Source organism: Clytia hemisphaerica, unplaced genomic scaffold (genome assembly GCF_902728285.1).
Source record: "Clytia hemisphaerica strain Z4C2 unplaced genomic scaffold, Clytia hemisphaerica genome assembly, whole genome shotgun sequence".
NCBI lineage: Eukaryota > Metazoa > Cnidaria > Hydrozoa > Leptothecata > Clytiidae > Clytia > Clytia hemisphaerica.
The window spans coordinates 228,939-251,205 of record NW_027103974.1 but is presented as its reverse complement, the minus strand read 5'-3'; the positions used below and the strand labels follow the sequence as shown (position 1 = coordinate 251,205).

Genomic DNA, 22,267 nt, shown 5'->3' with positions numbered 1-22,267 from the left:
AGACTTCAAAAATTCTTCGATTTGGCTGAAATTTGGCACACTTGTTCCTTGGGTGATTATCTGGGGGTGTTTTTTTCATTTTTCAAAAATTTTGATTTTTGGGGCCTGGGGACGAGTTTTGCGCCAAAACAAGGCTAAAACTTTGGGGCAGCCTGGACACTTCAAAAATTGTTCGATTTGGCTGAAATTTTGCACACTTGTTCCTTGGGTGAATATCTGGGGGTGTTTTTTTCATTTTCTGAAAATTTTCATTTTTGGGGCCTGGGCACGAGTTTTTCGCCAAAACAAGGCTAAAACTTTGGGGCAGCCTGGAGACTTAAAAAATTGTTCGATTTGGCTGAAATTTTGCACACTTGTTCCTTGGGTGAATATCTGGGGGCATTTTTTTCATTTTTTGAAAATTTTGATTTTTAGGGCCTGGGCACGAGTTTTTCGCCATAACGAGGCTAAAACTTTGGGGCAGCCTGGAGACTTCAAAAATTGTTCGATTTGGCTGAAACTTTGCACACTTGTTCCTTGGGTGAATATCTTGGGGTGCTTTTTGCATTTTTCAAAAATTTTGATTTTTGGGGCCTGGGAACGAGTTTTTTGCCAAAACGAGGCTAAAGCTTTGGAGCAGTCTACAGGCCTCCAAAATGATCGGATTTGGTTGAAATTTGGCACACTTGTTCATTGGGTGAATATCTGGGGGTCTACAATTGGGCCTATGAATGATTTGAAGCCACTGAAGTTGAGCCCAGTGCGTTGCGCACGTTCGACTATTTATTCATTAATTTATTGTATAAAGTTATCCTTTGTTTATTGCAGAATTTATACTTCCGCGATAGTTTTTCGCCTAAGAATGCAGTTAAGATGTAATAACTGCTTTTAGGTAATGTCTCCATGCTCTCTAAGATATAGTCTAGTAGATACAATGGTGCAGAAAGATCATTAGTTGTAGCAACATGTTCTTCGCTTTTTAATAACCCCATAAACATGAAAGCTCCTATTGCAAATTGATTGAAATTTTCGTCTGTTATTTTCTGTATAATGTGCTCTTTTGTTATTTCTTTGCTTCGTTCTTTATCCAAATGCACCAGATATGTGCTCAGCTTCTCAAAAGCTCTATTCATAAGCGAGTCAATGTTGGCTGTATCCTGTGACAGAGCTCTCATTTCTGCATGGTAACATGCTTCGACGAATTCTACTCTCTCTTTATGATGCTTAGAAAGATTCTCGGATGGTTTGATTAAGAAATAAACAAAAGTTTGTATGGTGTGTGCGTCCAAGTCATTGTGTTGTATGAGCTGGGTCAGGTATCGTAAAAGTGTTTTCACGTTGATATTATTTGGTACTGGGTGTTCAGATTTAATGACACCAAGATAACACAAAAGGTCGTTGAGTACTAACGCAAATTGATCCATATCCTGGTGTGAGAGCAGTTCGTATAATTTAAATCCATTATCGGTTTGATCATGGTCAAACTCACTAGTTGAAAGGTGTAGATAATATATGGTGTATACGTTTGTGTTGTGTATTTTCTTCTTTAGTAAGTGAGTGCATTGATGGTGATCTTTGAAACGTAGAATCCTTGTGATTGTCGAAATTTGATTGTCCTCCAGTTCGGTCAATAGTCCTAAAATTTTGAAAGGCAGATTGGAACTGTTAAATGAACGTAATGATTTTTAATGGTCTCGATAACGAGAAAGAGCAGTGGCAACTACGGCAATCCGGTGTAAGAGCTTGATTTATTTTTTGAGAGAATGAAAAATACTATTCATTTTACGGTTAAAAAGTAAAAAAGGTTCGTAAATATTAGGTACTTTTCAACTGTGCTTCAAAACATTCGCCTTTACAAATAAGACTTTAAACTCGTATTTAAAAAAAAAAAATTCAACACTATTTACCTTCCATTTCTTCTGGTGTCAGTTTGGTTGGCTCCGGCGTTGATGAAATCCCTTCAGAAGTTTGTATTGGTTCAACTTCCTTATCATCACTTGGTGTCGACAGTACTTCTTCAGATATAACACTTTCGTTCTCAACACTTTCGTACATCTCCAAAGCGTTTTCACTGCTACAACTATCATTGTTTTTGTCTTCTTCATTCTCAGTGATCGCCACGTTGTCTGATAGCTTAGAATCAAGCTTCTCTTCGATTACATTTTCACTACCATCTAGCTTAGAAACTAAGCTCTCCACAGGATTCGAGACGGTTGTATTATCATCTAGCTTAGAATCTACCTTGTTGTCTTGGTCATAATAGTCATCTTCGATATAATTTGTTTGGTAATCATCCCATGCTAGAGAAGGATCTCGTTTCAAACTGGGCTGGTCTTGCTTCATTTGGTTGGAAAGTATCGCGTCTTCAATAGTCTGTTGACGTGGCATGTGTTTGATTTGAAGGGTCTGTTGGCTGAGCTCCGACACTTGGTCCTGATCTTCGTTATCGTCTGAAATCAAATTGATGGTTTCTATTAGAGGAAGCTTCTGGTGTTCTCCAAGACTCTCCAGGTTTTTATTATCGATTTCAGGATTTTCAAGAACTTTGTTTGTCTCGTCTACGTTATTGCAGTTTTCCTCGTTTGGTTCAGTTTGTTCAGTCTCACTCTCATCAGAAACTGAGGTTGGGATCGACTCTTTATTTAATGATTCATTTACTGGTTGGCTTTCCTGTATTTCTTCAGGATTTTGCGGCTCTGGGGTTTCGTTTACATCATTATTGTGAATGTTTAGTTCTGAGTTTTTCTTCTCCAACTCTTCATTTGTTTCAGTTTGTGTGTCATCTTTGGCATTGTTTTCAATACTGCCAATAGATGCATAAGAAGATAATGTTGGTTCTGGTAAAGTCGATACTTCAGCTTCTTTGATATCTTCTGTCAATATAGACATATCAACAGCTGGAGAAAGTGGTATTTTGTCTACGGATTGCTCACTTGATATTGAATCGTCTAATGATAGTTCATGAGGTCTTTTGTCAGGAGAAAGAGAAGTTTTAACCATTTCTGTGGCTTCACTATCATTGCTGGAAGTCACTTCTGAATCAAGAGTAAGTTCTCTAGTATCATCAGTCGTCTGGTGGTTGAAGTCTATAGGTTCTGTTGAAACTAGAGGTTGAGATAATTCTGGTGTATCTTCACTTTCATGTGTGGCGCTAGTTTCGTTTGGTTGCTGCTGTGGTATTTTGGGATCTATGGTGGTCAATTGTTCATGAGCTGTGACTTCATCTTCAGTAGTGGTAGTAACTATCTGATCAGTTGGATTCGCAATAGTATTTTGTGCTGACGACGATTGCTGGTCATCAGCTTGTGGTTCTGGCTCATTTGGTAGATTATCATCAAGGGAATCAGCTACAGGTTTCACAGCTTCTTTTGATGTTGCAGGCGGCTCTAGATCATCTAGCTCTTCGTCGCTATCTAAATCTGAAACATCAGTCAATGTATAACGGCTTGTGAAATCAGCATTTTGTTGCTTTAGAATTAAAGTCGTGTTATCATCTTCATCATCCTTCTCATCCGATATTTGGACCTCCTCAACCAAGATGTCTGGTACTGGTGATGGTGGGCGACCTTCCAAATGAATCACTTCCTCTGTAACGACTATCTGCTCTTCAACAATTATGACGTCACCTTTCTGCTTATCATCGCTGCCTGACTTTAAAGTTTGGTTTTCGTCTGATGTTGCATCTTTTATTGGTCGGGTTATTGTGCTGTCTGGTGTATCAAGCGCCAGTTCTTTTTCGCTTGTGTTGTCTGAATAAAAGATATGAAATAAAGTTTCGATATGGAATGATGAATATTTAAAAAAAGAATAGAAAGAGTTCATTTGCGTTAGGTTATTTTTTCAACTTTTGCAAACTCTAACATCGCTAACTAATATTTTCATCTTTTTATTTTTCAGTAAAAACAAAAAAAGAATAGAATAAAATGAAAAATATATTTGTTACGGTTGGGACAACCGAATTTGATTCGCTTCTCAATGCAGTCACATCAACAAAGGTATTGGATCATTTTGTAGAAAAAGGGTATACCCATTTAACCTTACAAAAAGGGCGTGGTCAGTTTGAACTCTCAAAAGAAAATCATAAATGCTTGAAAATCGAATGTTTTGATTATAAAGATTCAATTGCTGGTGATATGAATGAGGCTAGCCTCGTTATCAGTCATGCAGGCGCAGGAAGTATTTTAGAAACCTTATCACTATGGAAACCACTTATTGTTGTTGTCAACGAAGAATTAATGGATAACCATCAATTCGAACTAGCAAGCAAGATGGCGGATGAAGGATATTTGTTTTATTGCACGTGCGCAAGTCTCTTGGAGACATTGCAAACAAAAGATTTGACGCAATTGAAACACAAGCAACCTGTAGATGAAAAAGTTTTTGGGAATTTTTTGAATGAATTTGTCGGTATTGTTTCTTCTTAAAGTTTCTTCGTAGAAACTTCTTTGCGAAGAAAATGCTTTTAGATCACCACTACCCGAAAGTCAAATTTTTCTCTGACTAAAAATTATCCATTATGATTGAATGAACATTTTGCAGCTCTTTATAAATACCAAGATATTTTACTTGAGACCCTTAGCACCATATTTTTCTTATTATTTTCTTTAATACCACAGATTATTTTGAGCTAGGAGTGGCAAATCAAATTATTTGAAGTGATCCTTGACAACATTTTGATGCCTTTCATTGAGTGTATCTCGATTATTTTGATAAAAAAATGAATCTCATCTCATGTCTAAGCATACAGAAGTAATTCCCACGGTTAGATTTTTTATCTTTCGTTGAGGTTTCAGCTCAATAAACATTTGATATAAATCATGTTAAATATCAGAGAGAAACGGGAACTGAAGTCCGTGATTTTTTCATATCTAAGAAGTTCCTGGTTCTAGTGAAACACGGAAGATTAGCAGATAAGAAAGGAAGATGTTTTTTCCTTAATCCTTACCTATCTGACATAAAATATTAAAGTAATGCCCATCCAACGTACATGACATCCATGTATTAACGTTAAATAAATAAACATTGAAACAATGCTGAGTCGAGTGTCAGTAAGTGTTGGGTAAAGTTTTCCCAAAAAGTGAAGAAGAAATTAAAGAAAAATGAAGAAAAATATTACCTTTATTATTGTTGATTTCGTCTTTAAAGACTGGATCGGGTGAACTTGCTCCAGTACTCAAAAAATCCTCCAAAATGGTTTTCTTTACTGGTTCTTGTCCATTCTCTTGATTGTGAAGTCGTAAATTCTCTGCTGATAACGTCCGCTTGTGCTAAAAAGAAAATATATATATTTCAGTGAAAATCAATCAATTAATGAACCAATTTTTAGAGCTAGTTTTTACATTCGAATTTATTTATTTTAGTATTTTAGATTTATAGTATTTTCGAAATTTCTAATTTCAACCCATCATCTTTAAAATGCGAAGGTCATGAAAAATTTCCCATTTTGAGAATTTACTCTTTATTCACCTTTAACTTTTTATTTTTCCTGCTCCTCTTTGGAACGCAAGAAGCCAGTTGAAGTTTCTTGATTCTCTTGAACATTTTTTTACAAATCTCAAATCATTCAAACTCTTCTTCCTCTAAACTTCACTTCATCAAACCATTTTGAGTGTTGTGAACAAAATAATATTCAGAAGTTTTTTCGTCCAACATCCAATATTTTTTATAGTGTCATATAAAATATTTCTGTTGTTGTTTTGCTCCGAAAGTTATTTCTTTTTTTACTGGTCCTAGTATCATATCACTACTATTAATTAAAACACTGTATAGTGTCACTATATCATTTACATATGAGAACTTGTTAAAACCCCTACACACAAGATAGATTAAGCCTTCACATGAAAGAGAGATTGATTTATTTTCAATTTGCTCCAACAGAGTAAAAGAGCTCACAAAGACAAGCGACTGAAGAGATTTAGTAACCATAACACTCTCTGTTTTTCTTTCAAAATCAAAACTCCAATATATTCCAATTCAGGACAAATTTCACACTTCAAAATATAGATAAGATGAAGTAATATTTCTCTATTTTTGACCTCGAATTATTTAAGCCAATTTTCTGAAAGACAAAACTTTTGTAGAAGTTTGTGAGTTTTGAAACTTTCTATGAATCTCTCAAATTTGTTTGATTTTCTTTTATTCTAGTATTATGCAAAAAACCTACAGAAAATAGATCCGGTTTTAAAACCATTCACTAGAATATAAACATTGGCATTGTTATGCAAAAAGGATGATCTTAAAGCCCTGAACAGACTTTGAATCAAGCGCTTACCTCAGGTAAGTTTTACAAAGAGGATGTATTTTAAAGCCCTATTCACACTATGGATCAGTAACTAAGACTCAATATGATCAGAAAGTCGTCAATGGAGCTTACAATGGCACTGCCACAGCATAAGTACACTCAGTATACGCCTTTTTTAATATAAGAACAATTTTATAAGAACACGAGGCTTAAAATTGGCCAAAACCTAAGAACAAATTAAGAGTAATCCTAAGCCTCAGATTTCAGAAATTACTTAGAAAATACACTGGCGGTTAGAATCTGATACCACAGCTAGATCCTCATACTAAGTGATCTCTGTATATTATTTGCAAAAGTCCAAAGTCTTACCTCATCATTTTCAGGAGCGGTGATAGCCAGCGGCAGATCTTCATCTCCTTCATCCACGCTTGCACCGCCTGCGAAGAAATTAAACGGTTGAAATGACAATGTTCGCGGAAAGACGATAGGTATGTGAAAGCTTTCCATTGTCCAATTTTAAACTTAGATTCTTTAACACTTGGTAAAATTTTGGAAAAATTTGTTTTGAGTGAACATTTTTAATCAAAATAGTATTCTTCTCAATTTTTCAGCAAAATTTCAATCGGATTTATTCTTTAAATTCTTTGTTTGATAAACCGCAAGGATTCATTGTAATTAATATAGTGTAGGAGAAGCCATATTCATCCATATTTTATGCTTATTTGATCCCATGTTTAGTTGTTATACTCGTTACTAAGGTATTCAACTAGTTTGGAGCGAGTTGTTTTCGGGTTTTATTGGAAATTAACCACTACTCTAAAATACGGATGTTTTTTTAATGTTAAGTTTTTTTTGGAAATTCATAAGTGAGAATAATCTCCCTTCAAGGTAAAGATTTTTGAGATTGAGTACAGACTGAGAATTTGTAATATACTTTGTAAAACTTTTTCTCTGCTATAAGATAAAAATAGATCTCAATGAAGGTCATAAATCTCTCTTAACACTTCTTAAAAAATCGACCACAATTTGTAAGATAGTATAATTCAATGAACTATTATATAATCTTTTGATTTTTAGTTTATCTATATGACCTTCCTAACGATGAATAAAGACTTAAAGATTGCTCAACAAGAAATACTTTTAAGGGTTCAGAGTGGAGAGTGAAGACTATTGGCTCTGCAGGTTCTATAAAATGTCGATAAGACATTTAAAGATATAATGACCAACAAAAAAACCTTGTTTAAAATGATTGTCTGTTTGGGAGGGTTGAAAATGAATGCATACCTTCAAATCATGAAATTTGAAATCCAGAATAAACTGATAATGATCTCAGTATATCAAACTACTTACAATTAGAGTTTGCTTCTTCGACATCTTCGTTGATTGGTGGGAGATAATCCAACAAGGCCAACGTCATTCGTCGATCATTTCCATCTTCTATGACGTCAAAATCGTCACCAAATGATATGTCCACTGGTGTACCTAAACATTTGAAATGATATATGGTATGAAAGTTGGCTTTCGATTTCCGATTTTCGATTTTTGACTGGGTCTTTGAAAATACTGACGAAATTTAACAAAATATCATAAGTTGGGACCCAAACTAGTATTGCTTCTTTGAAAGATTTGAATCCAAATTTTTATGAAATTTAGCTACTAGCATGCAAAAAAGACTTGAAATTAAGCCAATTTCTTAAAATCTTTAGTAAATGTTTCGTTGAATGAAATGAGCGTCTACTTCGAATTCAGTAATAATCGTCGTCCATCTAAATTTAAACTTAAAGCTGTTTTTACCTGGCGCTGTGCTGGCGCATTCCCTTTCATGTGCTTCGAACGATTGTATACTGTCTTCGAACGGCGATTGACACTCGTTGGATGAAGTACGTCGACGCTCAGGTGATGATGAACCAGGTGATTCATTTTCTTCTTCAACACTTTCAAAAGATGGGTCTTCATGATTGATATTCGGGTCTGTAGAATGCATGATTTGGAAGCCATCTTCATCTAAGCTCCCGTTAGGAGAATGGACTCGAATTTGTAAGGGTGTCAAGTTTGGATTCAACAATCGATACTTAGGGCAATCAGTTTCGTCGATTGCTTTTTGACCTTCTCTTAGTCCTTTCTCGAAGTTTTTGTATCCTTCATCCTCCTCATTTTCAGCATTATGTGAATGATCGTCTATGACGTCATTTATCAACTCTCCATCTGAATGTTCTTCTTCAATAGAATCCCCTTCACGTTCTTCACGACTCTCCATCGTAGGTTCTTCGTCTTCATAAACAAAATCAATGTCAACGTACTCTTCCTCCTCTGTGAAGGAGAGCTCAAAATCATGTTGGTGCTCTTCTAACTTCAAATTAAAAGTCCCGTGCTCCTCCACAGAGTGAACCGACTCGACATTATGTATTATATTATCGGTGTTATGTCCATCTAGCATCGTCTCGCCTACCCCCAGTGGAATCATCGAGGCAAGACCTTGAGCTATTGAAGGTGTTGTATGGTTACTTGTATGTTGTGACTCATCGGAATTCGATTTTTCGGGTGTAAAAGTAATCGTATATGACGGTGTTTTTGTCTCAGTTGGAGTGTTTCCTTCAGAATCCTTTCTCAAATCATCGGGTGAAAAATACCCACTGTCTAATTTCAACGAGTCTGAATAAGTTCTCGCTTTCGGTCGCCTAAGAACGGGCGAACGGTTCGGTGAAGTAGATCTATCTTCAGGTTTAGTTGGCATCATTTTTTGATGATGTACGTTTTCAAGGGATTTTGAACGACTTATCGAATTATTTCTTGACGTTTTGGTTGGTACTGATAACAAATAAATGTCCTCCCCTCCGTGATTATTCTTAATCTTTTTGATATCAGTATAAGAATGTGATCTATCGATTGACTTCTTAGGTGTACTGCTATTCTGAACAGTAAATTGATCAGAATTCTCAAAATTCTTTGTCGAATCTAAATGGTCGTCACTGCTATCTAAAAACACGTTTATTTGATCATCTTCTTCGTCACTGTGAAGTCCTACAGATGTCAAATCGCTCCTCGTGGCACTGAAATGTCTTTTACTTTGTGCTTCACTCAACGACGAATTCCTACCACTACTTTTACCAAAATTGTCATCTTTCTGATGTTGTCTTAAGTGTTCCATAGAACGCGATCGTGATATCATATTTGTTTGGTTTTCCGCTGTTAAAGTACTCCTTGATGTTAAACGAGACAATACTCTGTCTTTGATGTTTAATTTTGTTGTTGTCTCTTCTCGCTCTTCTCCGCTGCTGTTTGGTTTTTCGTTATTGTTATTAAAGTTCAAACTGAGACGTTCCCGTAATGATTGTCGGAACGAAAATTTATTACGGCGTGGCGTAGAGCTCAAAGAATGGTCGTAACTCTTTGTTAGTAAATTGTCATTCGATTTTGTTCGCTCTTTAAAAACATACGTTATACTGACTTCCTCTAAAGCTGAATCCTCCTGTGGACCCGGGCTAGTGGAAGTTAGATCTAGACTGGAATCACCGTGGAAGGATCGTCGTACTGAAACACGCGTGCTTCGTTCTATACTTCTTTCGATCTCTTTGGTTTCCTCTGTACCACTACTACTAATATTACTTTCATTATCATTAACATGATTTTCTTGTTGTTCAGAAGTTTCGAAATCGTTCAGCGCTTTCTCGTCGACAGCTAGATCCCAGACTTCCCACTCATCCATGATATGAACACACTCACTACAAACCAACGGCCACGATAAGGATCTTTTTAATAAATTCTTTGTGTGACCACGATATATTTTGTTTACGTTTTTGATCGGATAATTTCTATTGTAACAGCATTTATTTTTATCTCCTTCTCCTCTTTTCTCTTCGGTTTGTGGACAAGCAGCTTTTAATGCCAATTCAAATGCGGTTTTTGTTGTATCTATAAGAACAAATGGAATATTTCTGCTATAAGAGATGTATGTCATAACTTTATTGCAGTACCATTTTAAGACCCTCTTACAGGAAAATAGTTCTGTTCTACTTGCAAATTGTAGCTTTCGCTACATTCTACAAGTAATCCGGAAAAAATGTCGAGAAAGCCAATGGGCTATCGTTTTGAATCAATATGTTCTTAGTATTTGTAATACTCTTAATGTTCTTAATTTTAAATTAAGAGGTATCATTACGATATTATGATAATTCATCAAGCAATTTCGTGTAAAGTAAGCATTTAATAGCAACCCTCTCTTTTAACTATATATTGCTCACAACATTATATACACAGCATATACCTGATTATACTTCTCTGAAAAGCATCAATAACATCTCAAATAAAAACACCATAATACCCCATTTTTATCAAAGTTTTACAGCTATTTTCAAAACCTTAAAAATACACTATTGTCAACAGTTATACAATTACATACACGAGATGGTCAGTATCCCAAGTATATTATTCTCATCATGAATATTTAACATTTTCTAATTCTAGCATTTTCTTAAAATCTAGGTATATTTTGGAAATTTGATTATTACTTTGATTTTTTCAGAATTCAAATCACGGATGTCGGACAACCAAGATCCAGTAATTATTTTAAAAAATGAGATCCAGCTAGTACAGTAAGTGTGGATACAGGAAATAAACTTCTTAACTTGTTTTTTTATAAGAACAAATTTTATAAGAACATAAGGTTTCCATGGCCAAAATGTTAAGAACTAGTTAAGAACATTTTAAGGCTTTGTGGACTCAAAAACACCCAATTCCTTAGGAAAATGGCCAAAAAATGCTCATAAAATGGTCAAAATAAGAACATGTTAAGAACATTTTTAGGCTTAAACCGCAAAAAGTTAAGAACATCCGAAGGCTTAAAAAATTTTGGATGTTCTTATAAAAAAGAAACATGTATAACCCTGTCTCGCATCCCGATGGATTTTTCCCCAGAAGGGATGAAAATTTATCAAAATCCCAATCAGGATAGAAATATTTTTGTCGGCAGCTCAAAAAATCCAGTGTGGATGGTTTTAGAGTGAAATTTGTTACATTAAATTTCAAATGGGAATGAAATTTAAGTCAATCTTCCAGCGAAGCTGTGATCTTTCCCACTGGGGACGAAACGGCTAGATTTTCCGGTGCTTGGGGGTCCAGCCGGGTCTGTGACACGGGGTCGTAGAAACTATTTTGCAAAAAATAGCAAAAATATACTGAAATAGACGAAAGACTTCAAAATAGGAACAGCAGAGTACAGCGGAGTACAAACGAAATAGCATGTTATAACCTTTCAAAAATCAAAACAAGCCAGATTACTGTCTCACGACACATCGTTTACATAGAACACCTTCTCAAAAGATTCAAGAACGTTTGAAAAATATTCCACACTTTCTGCCGAAGGTGTGAACATTTTTACTTCTGAACGGAACACACATTCGGAAACCTATGAAATAACACGACTTGTCAACAAACTAAAATACAAACTAAATAACATCTTTGCCAGTTCAAAACCCTCCTAAAGCATTTTATTTGTAATATTTCTTTCAAAGTTAAAAGTTATTTACAGTCCCCATTTGGAAAAGCGTGATTTGGTTTGCAAATTAACTGTAAATATTTTCCCTTTCTCTTGTCAAAAATTCTTCGCTTCTTTTGCATCGAGTATCTCTCTTCGGTGAAAAAAAACACACAAACTATGATTTTCATTTTATAATAGCTGATAACGAAAAATGCTATTCCCTCTTCTGGGAGTTTTAGATTCACACAGGTAATTTCACATCATTAACCGCTAAGTTACAGTATAATTAAAGGCGAGCCTCTTCCTTACTTCTCACTAATGTTCTGTATGTAAATTTAAGGAGAAAATTTGTTAATGTCAATTATGTTTCTAGGTTTCAGATTAATTGCAATTGAGAGATTTCAAAGAGATGCCAAAAGTCAAACCTTGGAGACGTCGAAACTGGTGAAGAATTTAATCTAGCGATCATCCCTTCTTTTCTTATACACGTTTTTTTTTTATAAGGAACCTTAACTTTGCTCTGAGCCTGGAGTTTTACAGTGAATTTCAGTCTCAAAGTTCCTTATCGAGTTCCTTACTGCATGGGAAATTTTGAACTTTTTGCCCCTTGAAAGATCAAAATTTGGTCAAGTTAGTCCCAATAAGGTACATTATTTTCAAATCCACTTATTCTCAGCCTGAACAGTTCCTTAACAATTCCTTATTTTTTGAACCATTTTCAGCCTTGAGTTCCTTATAAACGTGTTCCTTATAAAAAAAACGTGTATATTCCCAGGCTCATTTGAGTTTCTTCAGTCCATTACGAGGTCAATTAGATTTTGGTCAATTATTATCAATCGATTTAACCTTTCTCTGATATCAAATCCGTGAATACCTACAGGCGTGTCTAAGTAGATATTAACAAAACGTTTTCTTTTCTTTCAATTCAGGACCACCACAAGACTGCCAAACACACAATTTCTAAGCCCATTCTTCCAAAACTTTCGAGGGTAAGATTTTCATACTTATTAGTTCGGAACGGACTGGTTCCCGATTAAAAAAAACAAAGCAATTTCCTTAAGCGACTAAAAGGATTGTCTAATGGTGAATACGTTCCAATTATATATACTCTATCCAGCTACTTATCTAGTCCATGTGAAAAACATACACTTGGCTAAACATCCAACGTGTTTTACATGTAGTCTTAGGCTACTCTCCTTGAAACAACCAGTACAACATCGTCTGCAAATGCAGGGAAACCCAACACTGCAAAAAGAATTTCAGTCATACAAAAGCAGCTTTTAAATGAATAAAATAAAAGGTGTAATTTGAACCATTTCTCCTACTCCACTCATGTTTTAATAGTATCAACACGCCTTACTCAAAGGTCAATAACATGTCTATCCATCAAATGAACTCCAAATCTCCAAAACTAAATCATATCATTCAAAACGTCTGACAGGATCTTGTTTTCGAGCACTTTGAGAAATAAAAGGCGTCAATCGTCAAACACAGTCCCGACACCATTAAAATGTCATATTTTTATTGAATTACCAATATCTTGTGTACGTATTTAACATCAGTCAAAGAAACTAGGTGCACGTAAAGTCCACGTAAAATCATGTGACGTATGGGTCAAAGTACACTTAGGCTGTTAGCTCTTCTCTATTACAGAATTTAATGCCTTTCGCACGATTTTAGGTTCCATTTTAGTATTTTATTGTCTATTTTTTTTGTCGAATAGTATCACTATTTAAAAAAGAAAATCTTTTTCGGACGTCTCTGAATTGATCACCAAAAAAAATCTAGAAAACCTTGAATCCTTGCAAATTTACCTCATACCTGCATCACAGATTTATTTAAGATCCAAGACTGACAGCCAGATGACATATAATGTAAAAGTAAAAGTAAAGACAGAATTACTTTTACTAACCACGTTTTCATGAAAAACATCAACAATAATATATTATGAGATAAAAGAGCTTTAGAAGGTCATAGGTCAACCTCAAAATATCTTTTAGAGATAACTCCTTTAATTCAAAATCTCGATCGATAGCTAGAAGACGACACGATCGAAGCGAAACATTTTAAAAACTTCTAAAAATCTGTTGTCCTCTTTTGAAAATGGTTCACAAATTTGATATAGTCAACACGCTTATATCCCTGGAAAAATTTGAAAATCAAAGTACTATTTGGTTCTCACAGATGTTCAAATTAAGCTCCGTCAAAAAGCAATAAACATCATATAACAAATATTACACACCTCACTACCAGTTTAGAGGGAGAGCGAGGAAAGCGAACATTTTTCTCATACCCTCTTGATTTTCATGTCATTCGTAATTTCCTTATGTGTAGCCTCTTAGAAGCTGGTTCAGCCTGTATTGTCGCACACCCTAGCTTTATAATAAAGGAGTTCACTAACCCAGAATTTGTTACCAAGGATATCTACTAATTGTCACTACAGCAACTTTTAAAGATTGATTTTCTCCTTTAACATTTTCACAGCAAGATCTTATCTATCCATGCTTTTGTTATGAATTATGCTCACGAGTCTTTAGATAAATGATGAGAATTTATAAGCTCGTTGGTTAAAGGGAAGAATAGTCTTGAAATGATACGAGTTACTGCCTTTTCCTCTATCTGATTTTAATTGCAGCTAACTTGGAAAGACAGTCTTCGCAGTCTTTGTGTTAAACTCCTCCTTTGAAGCACTTTAAATTAAGCTTAACAACATTACTTCTAAAGAATGTTTTGTGAAAGAAGTACGAACTAAATATTTGACTTAAGCATTTCAATTGTATCAACCATCTTTGAATTTACTGAAGACTATTTGATTAAAAGTTTGACGGTCTAATTCTACACAACACACAACCAAACTACCAACTAACTAACTAAGTCCAACCAACAAAGTCACAATACTTCGACTAATTACTTGATTTTCTACTCTGGCTGCTTGTGTGTTTTCAATGTGCATAACAACCAAAAAGATATCAACAGCACACTATTTCCTAATTATAACGAGCTCACAAAAAAAGTGAGGAAAATTTCCATCAATGTCTCTTTCTATAAGTAGTCTTTAATGACGTTAATTACCTTGAGATTCCAAAAGATTATGACAGGTAGTTAATGTCTCTGTTAACTATTGTTAAAGATTTGGAAACCGTCTCTTTGTAACAGAAAACTGACTATGACGACGACACAAAAACCAAACAAACAACTTTCATCGGTGATTTCCAGGAACACCAGAAAAGAGATCCAAATTCTCAATATAATCCTCAAAGTCTTACATACATAATACAAAACACAAGGAATCTAATCAAAACATCTTTCCCGAACCATCACAAGCCTCAAATTCAACGCCTGGCATTCGTGTAACAGATAACCAAAATGGACATTGAATTTCTTATTCACTCTACTAATGTTCATTCATCAGCTTATCGCCACATCCTTCTACCAACAACCATCAAGTAAATATATCAAAATCAGATGACCTAGCCAACTCATTTAAACAACAATTTTTCCTTCCATTCCTATTTATTGACAATATACTTAGTTACTTAAGATCAAAAATGGATCTCTTGTATTTATAGTCAACAAATCTATTTAAACATGACGGCGTTCCTCTCTTCGTAGGCTTCGTGTCATCTAATTGAGGATATTCTCTGGTTCTATTTTGTTTCTCTTTTTACTGATCCACTTTGTGTTTGTTTAGGAAATCAGATTTTCCCTAGTTTTATTTTGAAACAGAAGGAAGGTATTTTGTTTATCAGTGAATACATGATTATATAACCTCATTGTTAGAAAAAAACGATACACTCTATACACAGAACCAGTAAAATTTTCTGAGGCTCGGTTGTTCCTATTTTTTGGCACTTAGAGCCTCAAATTGTTCTTAACCTGTTCATATTTATGTGTAGTTGAGGTATTTTAGGCTTTTCACTCAATTTTTACTATTTTAATCCCTAAATTGCTTGAAATTGAGTAATTGTGGGCTCAGAATTGTTCTTAGATTTTCTTTTTTTATGGTGATTTTGAGCCTCATTGTTCTCATAAAATTGTTCTTATAAAAGAAAAAAGAGTGTAGTCCTGTTACCATTTGATTCTAGAGACTCATCTGAAGAAAACTTTTAGGCCAGTCGCACATATCCCTTAACGAGTTTCGAATTCAGTATTATGCAGTAGTTTACGATACAACAATGCGGTTTAAGCAACGCAAAGCAAAGCTACGACATTATTTCTGATACTCTGGATCTGTATAGCTAACTTGACCCACGATCCAAAAACACTAAATGGAAGTCAAGAAGGCTTCGATATAAAACATTTTCTCTAAAAAGAACGCTTACCTTTAGTGGAACTTTTCAACAACGAACAAAACTGTTCATTCTGTGTCAAGTGATCCTCAGCCACATCACAACTGTCATGTGGTGACCCATACAATATGTTGACCCTCTTTGCATCAAGAATCACTTCTGTTTGAAGAAGACAAGCCCTCTTCTCCACAATATTATTGTTGTTAAGGTCAACACATTCTGATTGTGTAATATCAAGACCACTCCTTTGTAAACAAGTTAGCCCGGTATCTATAGTCAGTAAATTGTCATCCCTCTCGTTGCTAATCAACGTCATTTTACGATCATTGACTGCGGTTTGGTGATGACCTTCTGCCTCCGGCATTCTTTGTTCATTCGTTTTTTCCTCATACAGAGTGGATTTTGAAACAGTGTCATTTTTGGATCGAATCATTTTATTTTCCATTCTATTTGTTGTCAGAATAAGAGTTGAATGAATGTCATTTTGAGCATCTGCTGAATTTTTATAGCTAGTTTCAGCTGAGTTTGAATTTGAAAAAATGCTATTTTTGATGTCAATGTTGCTTTCAATTTGTGATTCGACAAACCTTTCACTGTTATTCTCTTTCTCGTTCATATCTAGCGAAAGATTTGATTCATTTTCTAAATTGTCCAAATTGAACTTTGATGTTGAAATTTTGATCGGTTGCCGGTTCTTTCCCTCCTTATCCAAACCATCAGAATTCTCATTATTTGTATTTTCTGGTAACTTTACTATAAGTGGCTGTTTGTTTTGGGAAGTCGATTTTGTATTTTTAACATTTTCTTGGCAAGTTTTCGAAATGGTAGGTTCACTTCCAAGGTTTTCTAAGCGGCGTCGACCATTTTCGTTCTGTATTTTACACCACGGTGTATCTCCGTATTCTGCAGAACAGTCATCACTTGAAATCGTACGTGCTCTTTGCTTTTGTAATAGACTGTGTACTCGACTTCTTATAGATGAGATACTTGAGATGGATGATGTTTGTGAGGTAACCGAGCTACGTCGGTGATGACTCCCGGATGAAAGACTTGGTAAAGATGTCTAAAGAAGGAAGAGTCATTGCTGTATAAATTGAATAATATATAATATTACTTAGGGCCTTTAGCAGATTTTTGAGCTTCCTAAATGACAATTTCATCACTTTATTGTAATCTTGGCCGTTTGAGAGATTAAAATGCAAAGTACTATCGCGCGTGATTTCATACTCGGCTTGGTCTAATTTCTTCGAAGTTTAGTGTATACCGAATTGAATAAAAGAATGTGCTTGTACAAAATTTCCTGTGTAAAATATCAAAAAAGGTATAACGATAAAATTCCGTTTAATTCAAGTCTACCTCAAAATCGATAACTTCTCCATTCAGATATGGTAATAGATATTCTTTTCCGAGTATGATTGCTAACTGTGTTGCAGTGAAACCCAACGAATCCTTCTCCTCAATGTCGATCCCGTTGGCAACCAATCTAAAATATCCAGGCATAAGATTACCTCAAGGAAGGTTATTCTATCATTCCTACCAGAAGGTATCTCACTTTTTCCGCTCCGTTGTTCGGCAATGAATTTTATATCGGATTGAGGGACAGACAATGTACCTTAGCGAAAATTTTGACAACCCAAAAGATAAAATTTAAGACTATTTGTAACCTTTAAGACTATTTGTAACCTTTAGATTTCAGGTTCGGCCGTCTAATTAGCATTTTTTGGCATCCAAAGTGGCATTCAAAACAGGCTATATAAAGAGTTCGGGTTGTTTCATATGAGGTCGTCCGAATCACAAGTGTCCAATAATAAAAAAGCAAGCTTACTTTTGAATTGTTCTTTCTTCGTCATTGATGACAGCACGGTGGAGTGCATTATGTCCAAATTCGTTGGTCCCTCCTTCTTGGTGTTTTCTTTTGTTACTCAACAGCACTTTACCGATCGTATCGTAACTTTCTTTCATAGCTTTATATAAAGGAAAATAATACATTTTTAAGGTCTCTCGTTTTTGCATGGCTGACCTCTTCCCTTTTCCAATCCTGCTCTCTAAGTGTGTATGATCATTTTTAAAGGGGAAATAAAGTCAAAAAAAGAAAAATGGTCCTTCAATCTCATACAAGATCAATTTCTATCTTGTCAATGAAAAATTGTTCAAAAATCATTAAATTTCATGAAATATTAATGTTAAATAGGGGGTGGTTTGGTTTATAATTGTCTTCGTTTTTCTTAAAAGGTTGATAGTGATTTTGAAAAAATATAGTTTTTCTATATAGGTTCCCATGAAACTGTATAGAAAATTAGAAATGTTGTGTTTTTGTTCTAATAAATATTTATTAAGAGGTCATTTCTTTTTTCCTCCCCCAAGATGTCTTATTCATCAAAATCAAATCAACTTTGATTATTTTAAGGTCAAACTTTCATTCGTTGTGGTTTTAACTATAGTGATGCGAGACAAACTAAAGTTCTGCGAAATAAATTGTGCAATATGTGAGTGCTCCAATGTTTAACTTTTGAACTTGTCTTCTCATTCGCTTTGGCCTATTTTACAGTATCTTACTCTCTTTTAAACAAGGTAACAACTTTTTCCTTGTCAAACGGACTTCCGTCTCCCTAGTCTGAATCACAGACCTCTACAAAACCCCAGGTAGTATGTCTATAAAGAGCACGAACCCGTTAGTGGATGTCAGGAGCCTATCTCAACCTAAGCTTAACAATTCGAATAGACGACATGTTGCATTATCTGATATTCAGATGTCGGATTGGTGGCCGGTCATGCTAGAGCTCTAAAGAAGCGGACCAATATACCATCGAAGAGGAATAATAGTCGGCCTTTGATTTGCCTTATCCCCAATCTAGTCCAACTACTCTTGCGCGTAAATCTAAAAATATTTTGATCAGACCCGCCAATCCCTGAAAACGAGGGCTGAGTTACCAGGCCTCCCGCTGCCAAATCCTTGACGCGGTCTTGCAAAATTCCGTAATCTAAACCTTCCAGATGCTGAAAATTTTCCCGACATTCAGAGCTTTAGCGTGTCGGATGAAAATTTCTGCATCTGGGTGCCAGATAACATGTTGCATTATCAGTATCAAAACTTTGAGAAAACCGGACCATTCTGTTGTTTAAAATCCAACTTCTGTCAAAATGAAAATGGACTTTGATAGCATCAAACACTACTCTGACCTGCTAACATTGTTAAACTCAAAACAAAAGTTTTATATGAGGAAAAACCGGTATGTATCTAAAAATATTCGGTTGAATGGTACACTAATGAGTGCTAAGATTGAGAGGATGAGTTTGACAAAAAGATACTAATCACTGTATCATTCTTTCTCAATCCTTTAAAATAAGGTTGTCTTGAGGTAGTACGGATCGCTAGTTTTGATATCTCACATTAATACGAGGAAGATGTCATTTACTCATTAGAGTCTTTCCATTAAAGCTAGTCTGTAGGATCCAGAGAGTCTTATGGTCGACCAATATCCCTTTACTATCGAGATTCGATCTTTTCTAAACAACGAAATTTTTTTACAAGATATGGAATATAACTGCTAAAAGTTCAGCGACAACGATATCAGGGAATCTAAACAACTCCTCTTGAACTAGTATGGTACTAACAATGTACTGCTACTTCCAAAAACAGTATATAACCTCACGAGCTCATATTCTTATTTTCCTGTCCTTTTCCTGTTTCAATCACGCTACACTCTAAAACCATTGAAAATCTCACCGTGGAAAAGAAAGTTTCAAAATACGATATATTGAAAGAGTGTTATTTCAAAAAATATTTAACACTTCACGCCAAATTGATAGCCAGCCAACATGTCAAAGCGTCGAAAGGATAATAAACGTTGGACGACGTAAACGGATGTTTTCACTTGTTAATAATCACCTTTTACACTTATAATTCAATCATTGACAAACTCGTAGTAATACTACTATTCCAAGTTCAAAACCTATGTAGTGGAGTCTCAACATACTGCAGGATGGTCAAACTATCTCATTCCTGGAGAAACATTCTTGGCGCATTTCTGAGAAATTTCCACTGTTATCAGATCGGCTGTGTACAAATGACATTGCACAACAGCCCTTGGTACAAAAAACCTAGCAAGTTCAAGTTACTTTGGTACCTACTCAGAGTTTTGGTCAATGAAGTGGGAAATAGGACAGTTTCCTTGTGAATGAGAATGTTTAACCATCCTACGGTAAGACAACAACTTTTCTGGTACCTTCAAAAAACAATCCTTTAGGGAACAATCTCATTACTCTAACTACCTGTAACTTAGGAACATCTGAGTTCACCTTGCGTTTTCAAATTACAGTTGACGCTCTCTAAATCGATTCAACAATATTGAAAGCCACTGTCAACAAGAAACTGCTATAAACGACGTTCTATCGTCGTTAGTGTTCAATTTATGGAGACTCGACTGTATTGTATTTCCTCGCTGTTTTGCTGACTATAAAAAAGGGATCATGAATTTTACAAACCTTTAGTATCGGTTTTCAATTGAAGGGTTTTCGATCTTTCAAAAGTTTGCGGATTCTTCGAACTAATTAAAAGAGAGCTTTTTGAAGAATTTATGAAAACTAAATAAACTGACCACGAGCTATCATCTTTTGCTTTCGTTTTCCTCTCAGAGATGTTGTAACTTGATCTTCCAATCATTTGAACCAAAGATCTTCCCCTCTAGTCTGTCTTCGTTCGTCCTTCCTCTGCATTTGAATATGGTTCTACTTATCTCCAAAAACATATCACTTTAATCAGACCAAACATTTAAAACTAACAACTATCAATCCAGAAATGGAATCTCTACATTCCTCTAGGACACCTACTTGTGGAAAAAAATACAGAAAGGAATTTCACCAACAAATTGTTCTATAACATCACGGAGCGAAAATCCTTCCCATTTTTTTAGCCTTTTTCACGACCATTCTATTTATTTATACAGGCTATATATCCTCTCAACATGTAGCTACAAATTATATCTGTATAATATGAAATGAGAGAGAGAGAAAAATATTTGTACTGTATAATTATATAAGACAGCAGAAGTCCCCCGTGAGCGCTTCTACGTTAATCAGCTTATAAGAGTGCTTTTATTTCGTGGGAATGAATTTTCATAATTTACCCATTGAGTCATTTGATTTTCATTGATACAGTAATAGTTATATAAACATGGTATCCGGGTATTTGTCAGATAAACATCGATGTTAGCGTAGCAGTGTCCCTTCCTTTGGCGGATATGCAGCTAACACTGATGGATATTTCACACTTAATAACATTGTGCACTCTTCATTAAAACTATTTGGAGGTAGAAAACCGTTCACCAATTAGCTTTCCCTTGAATCTTTCAAACTAATCGCCCTAGGGCTTATGGCCCATCGCTCAACATTTCCAGTTCCTTATCTACCTTGAAATTTGAAATACAGACAATATGTACATGTGTAAAATAAATCTCAGCCTTTGTTACCTTACCACTATTATATAACACGCACTGAACTTTTCTTATTTTTTTCTCTCGTCCTCAGTACTTCCTATACCCCAAACAGATGGTTTAATTACACTAACAGTGCACAGTGCAATCTCCTTTTCGACGGAACCTGGATTGACTTCCAACCTTTAAAGGTCTTTGATATAAACTATCCTTAAAGTAGCTTTTATCAGTCTAAAGGATGTGAGGTTAATCATCTTTTCAAGAACCTTTTTCACGCAATTTTCAAAACTCTTATCGCATATTTCTTGTAAATTATAATTAACTTAAGGTATTCCTTTTTAATAATTAGATCATTTCGTTAATTTTGTCACTAACACAACGCCTGTCATTAAAATATGTCTGTAATGAGCACAATTAACATGTGATATAACTGGCTTCACTGTAAATACTGTTAGTTGTGTGACCTGAACAGTTGATTATTCCTAGTTATACAACCATTAATCGAATTTGCTCACTTCCCTAGCTTGACCATTGACCCAGTGTTTTTCACATGTTTGTCGTCGTGCATAAAAGCTTTTATGTGAACTGTTAACTGGGACACCATATATGTCTTATCTCCCATCTATGACAGAAACCAACGTTGATCGTTGTCCTCTAACAAGAAATTCTTTATATCTTAAAGACGAAGAATTCTCTGTACTTTATATCCAGCAAAATACACCAAGCTGAAAATATTACAGTTTATACAGTTTCTTCAGTAAAAAAATGCGGAAAAAACCAAAACACTATTTGCACAGACAAAAAATTTAAAATCAATTATAAGCGACATTCCGCTTCTTGTAGACCTGCG

General features: G+C 35.1%; 3 protein-coding genes and 1 long non-coding RNA gene across 4 annotated transcripts; 2 read left to right on the top strand and 2 right to left on the bottom strand.

The window, feature by feature from the left end:
• Window positions 1-680: 680 nt before the first annotated feature.
• On the bottom strand, window positions 681-10,128 carry LOC136810613 (uro-adherence factor A-like). Its single transcript, XM_067067176.1, has 6 exons — window positions 8,015-10,128; window positions 7,571-7,702; window positions 6,590-6,657; window positions 5,096-5,246; window positions 1,887-3,728; window positions 681-1,615 (listed from the first exon to the last, which is right to left on the bottom strand). The coding sequence occupies exons 1-6, from the start codon at window positions 9,924-9,926 to the stop codon at window positions 759-761; spliced, it is 4,962 nt and encodes a 1,653-aa protein (XP_066923277.1). The 5' UTR covers window positions 9,927-10,128; the 3' UTR covers window positions 681-758.
• Window positions 3,881-4,557, top strand: LOC136810614 (UDP-N-acetylglucosamine transferase subunit ALG13-like). Its single transcript, XM_067067177.1, has one exon. The coding sequence runs from the start codon at window positions 3,903-3,905 to the stop codon at window positions 4,401-4,403; it is 501 nt and encodes a 166-aa protein (XP_066923278.1). The 5' UTR covers window positions 3,881-3,902; the 3' UTR covers window positions 4,404-4,557.
• LOC136810615 (uncharacterized) lies at window positions 6,620-11,943 on the top strand. The gene is made up of 3 exons (XR_010847134.1): window positions 6,620-6,708; window positions 10,743-10,812; window positions 11,895-11,943. It is a non-coding gene; the product is annotated as an uncharacterized lncRNA (long non-coding RNA).
• A 936-nt stretch (window positions 11,944-12,879) lies between these two features.
• Window positions 12,880-20,642, bottom strand: LOC136810750 (POTE ankyrin domain family member D-like). The gene is made up of 6 exons (XM_067067353.1): window positions 20,584-20,642; window positions 17,811-17,949; window positions 17,342-17,468; window positions 16,573-17,048; window positions 16,019-16,431; window positions 12,880-12,941 (listed from the first exon to the last, which is right to left on the bottom strand). Exons 1-6 carry the CDS (start codon window positions 20,594-20,596, stop codon window positions 12,880-12,882), a joined length of 1,230 nt encoding a protein of 409 aa, XP_066923454.1. The 5' UTR covers window positions 20,597-20,642.
• Between the last annotated feature and the right edge of the window lie 1,625 nt (window positions 20,643-22,267).

Bases quoted from the DNA above. Each gene is read 5' to 3' on its own strand.
- LOC136810614 (XM_067067177.1), top strand. From the start codon at position 3,903: ATGAAAAATATATTTGTTACGGTTGGGACAACCGAATTTGATTCGCTT.
- LOC136810613 (XM_067067176.1), bottom strand. From the start codon at position 9,926: ATGGATGAGTGGGAAGTCTGGGATCTAGCTGTCGACGAGAAAGCGCTG. The intron at 7,703-8,014 runs GTAAAAACAGCT...TCAAATGTTTAG, and splicing joins ATGCGCCAGCACAGCGCCAG to GTACACCAGTGGACATATCA. The intron at 1,616-1,886 runs GTAAATAGTGTT...TCAAAATTTTAG, and splicing joins GACACCAGAAGAAATGGAAG to GACTATTGACCGAACTGGAG.
- LOC136810750 (XM_067067353.1), bottom strand. The intron at 17,469-17,810 runs GTAAGCTTGCTT...TGGATATTTTAG, and splicing joins GAAGAAAGAACAATTCAAAA to ATTGGTTGCCAACGGGATCG. The intron at 12,942-16,018 runs GTAAGCGTTCTT...TTCTTTTTGCAG, and splicing joins GTTGAAAAGTTCCACTAAAG to TGTTGGGTTTCCCTGCATTT.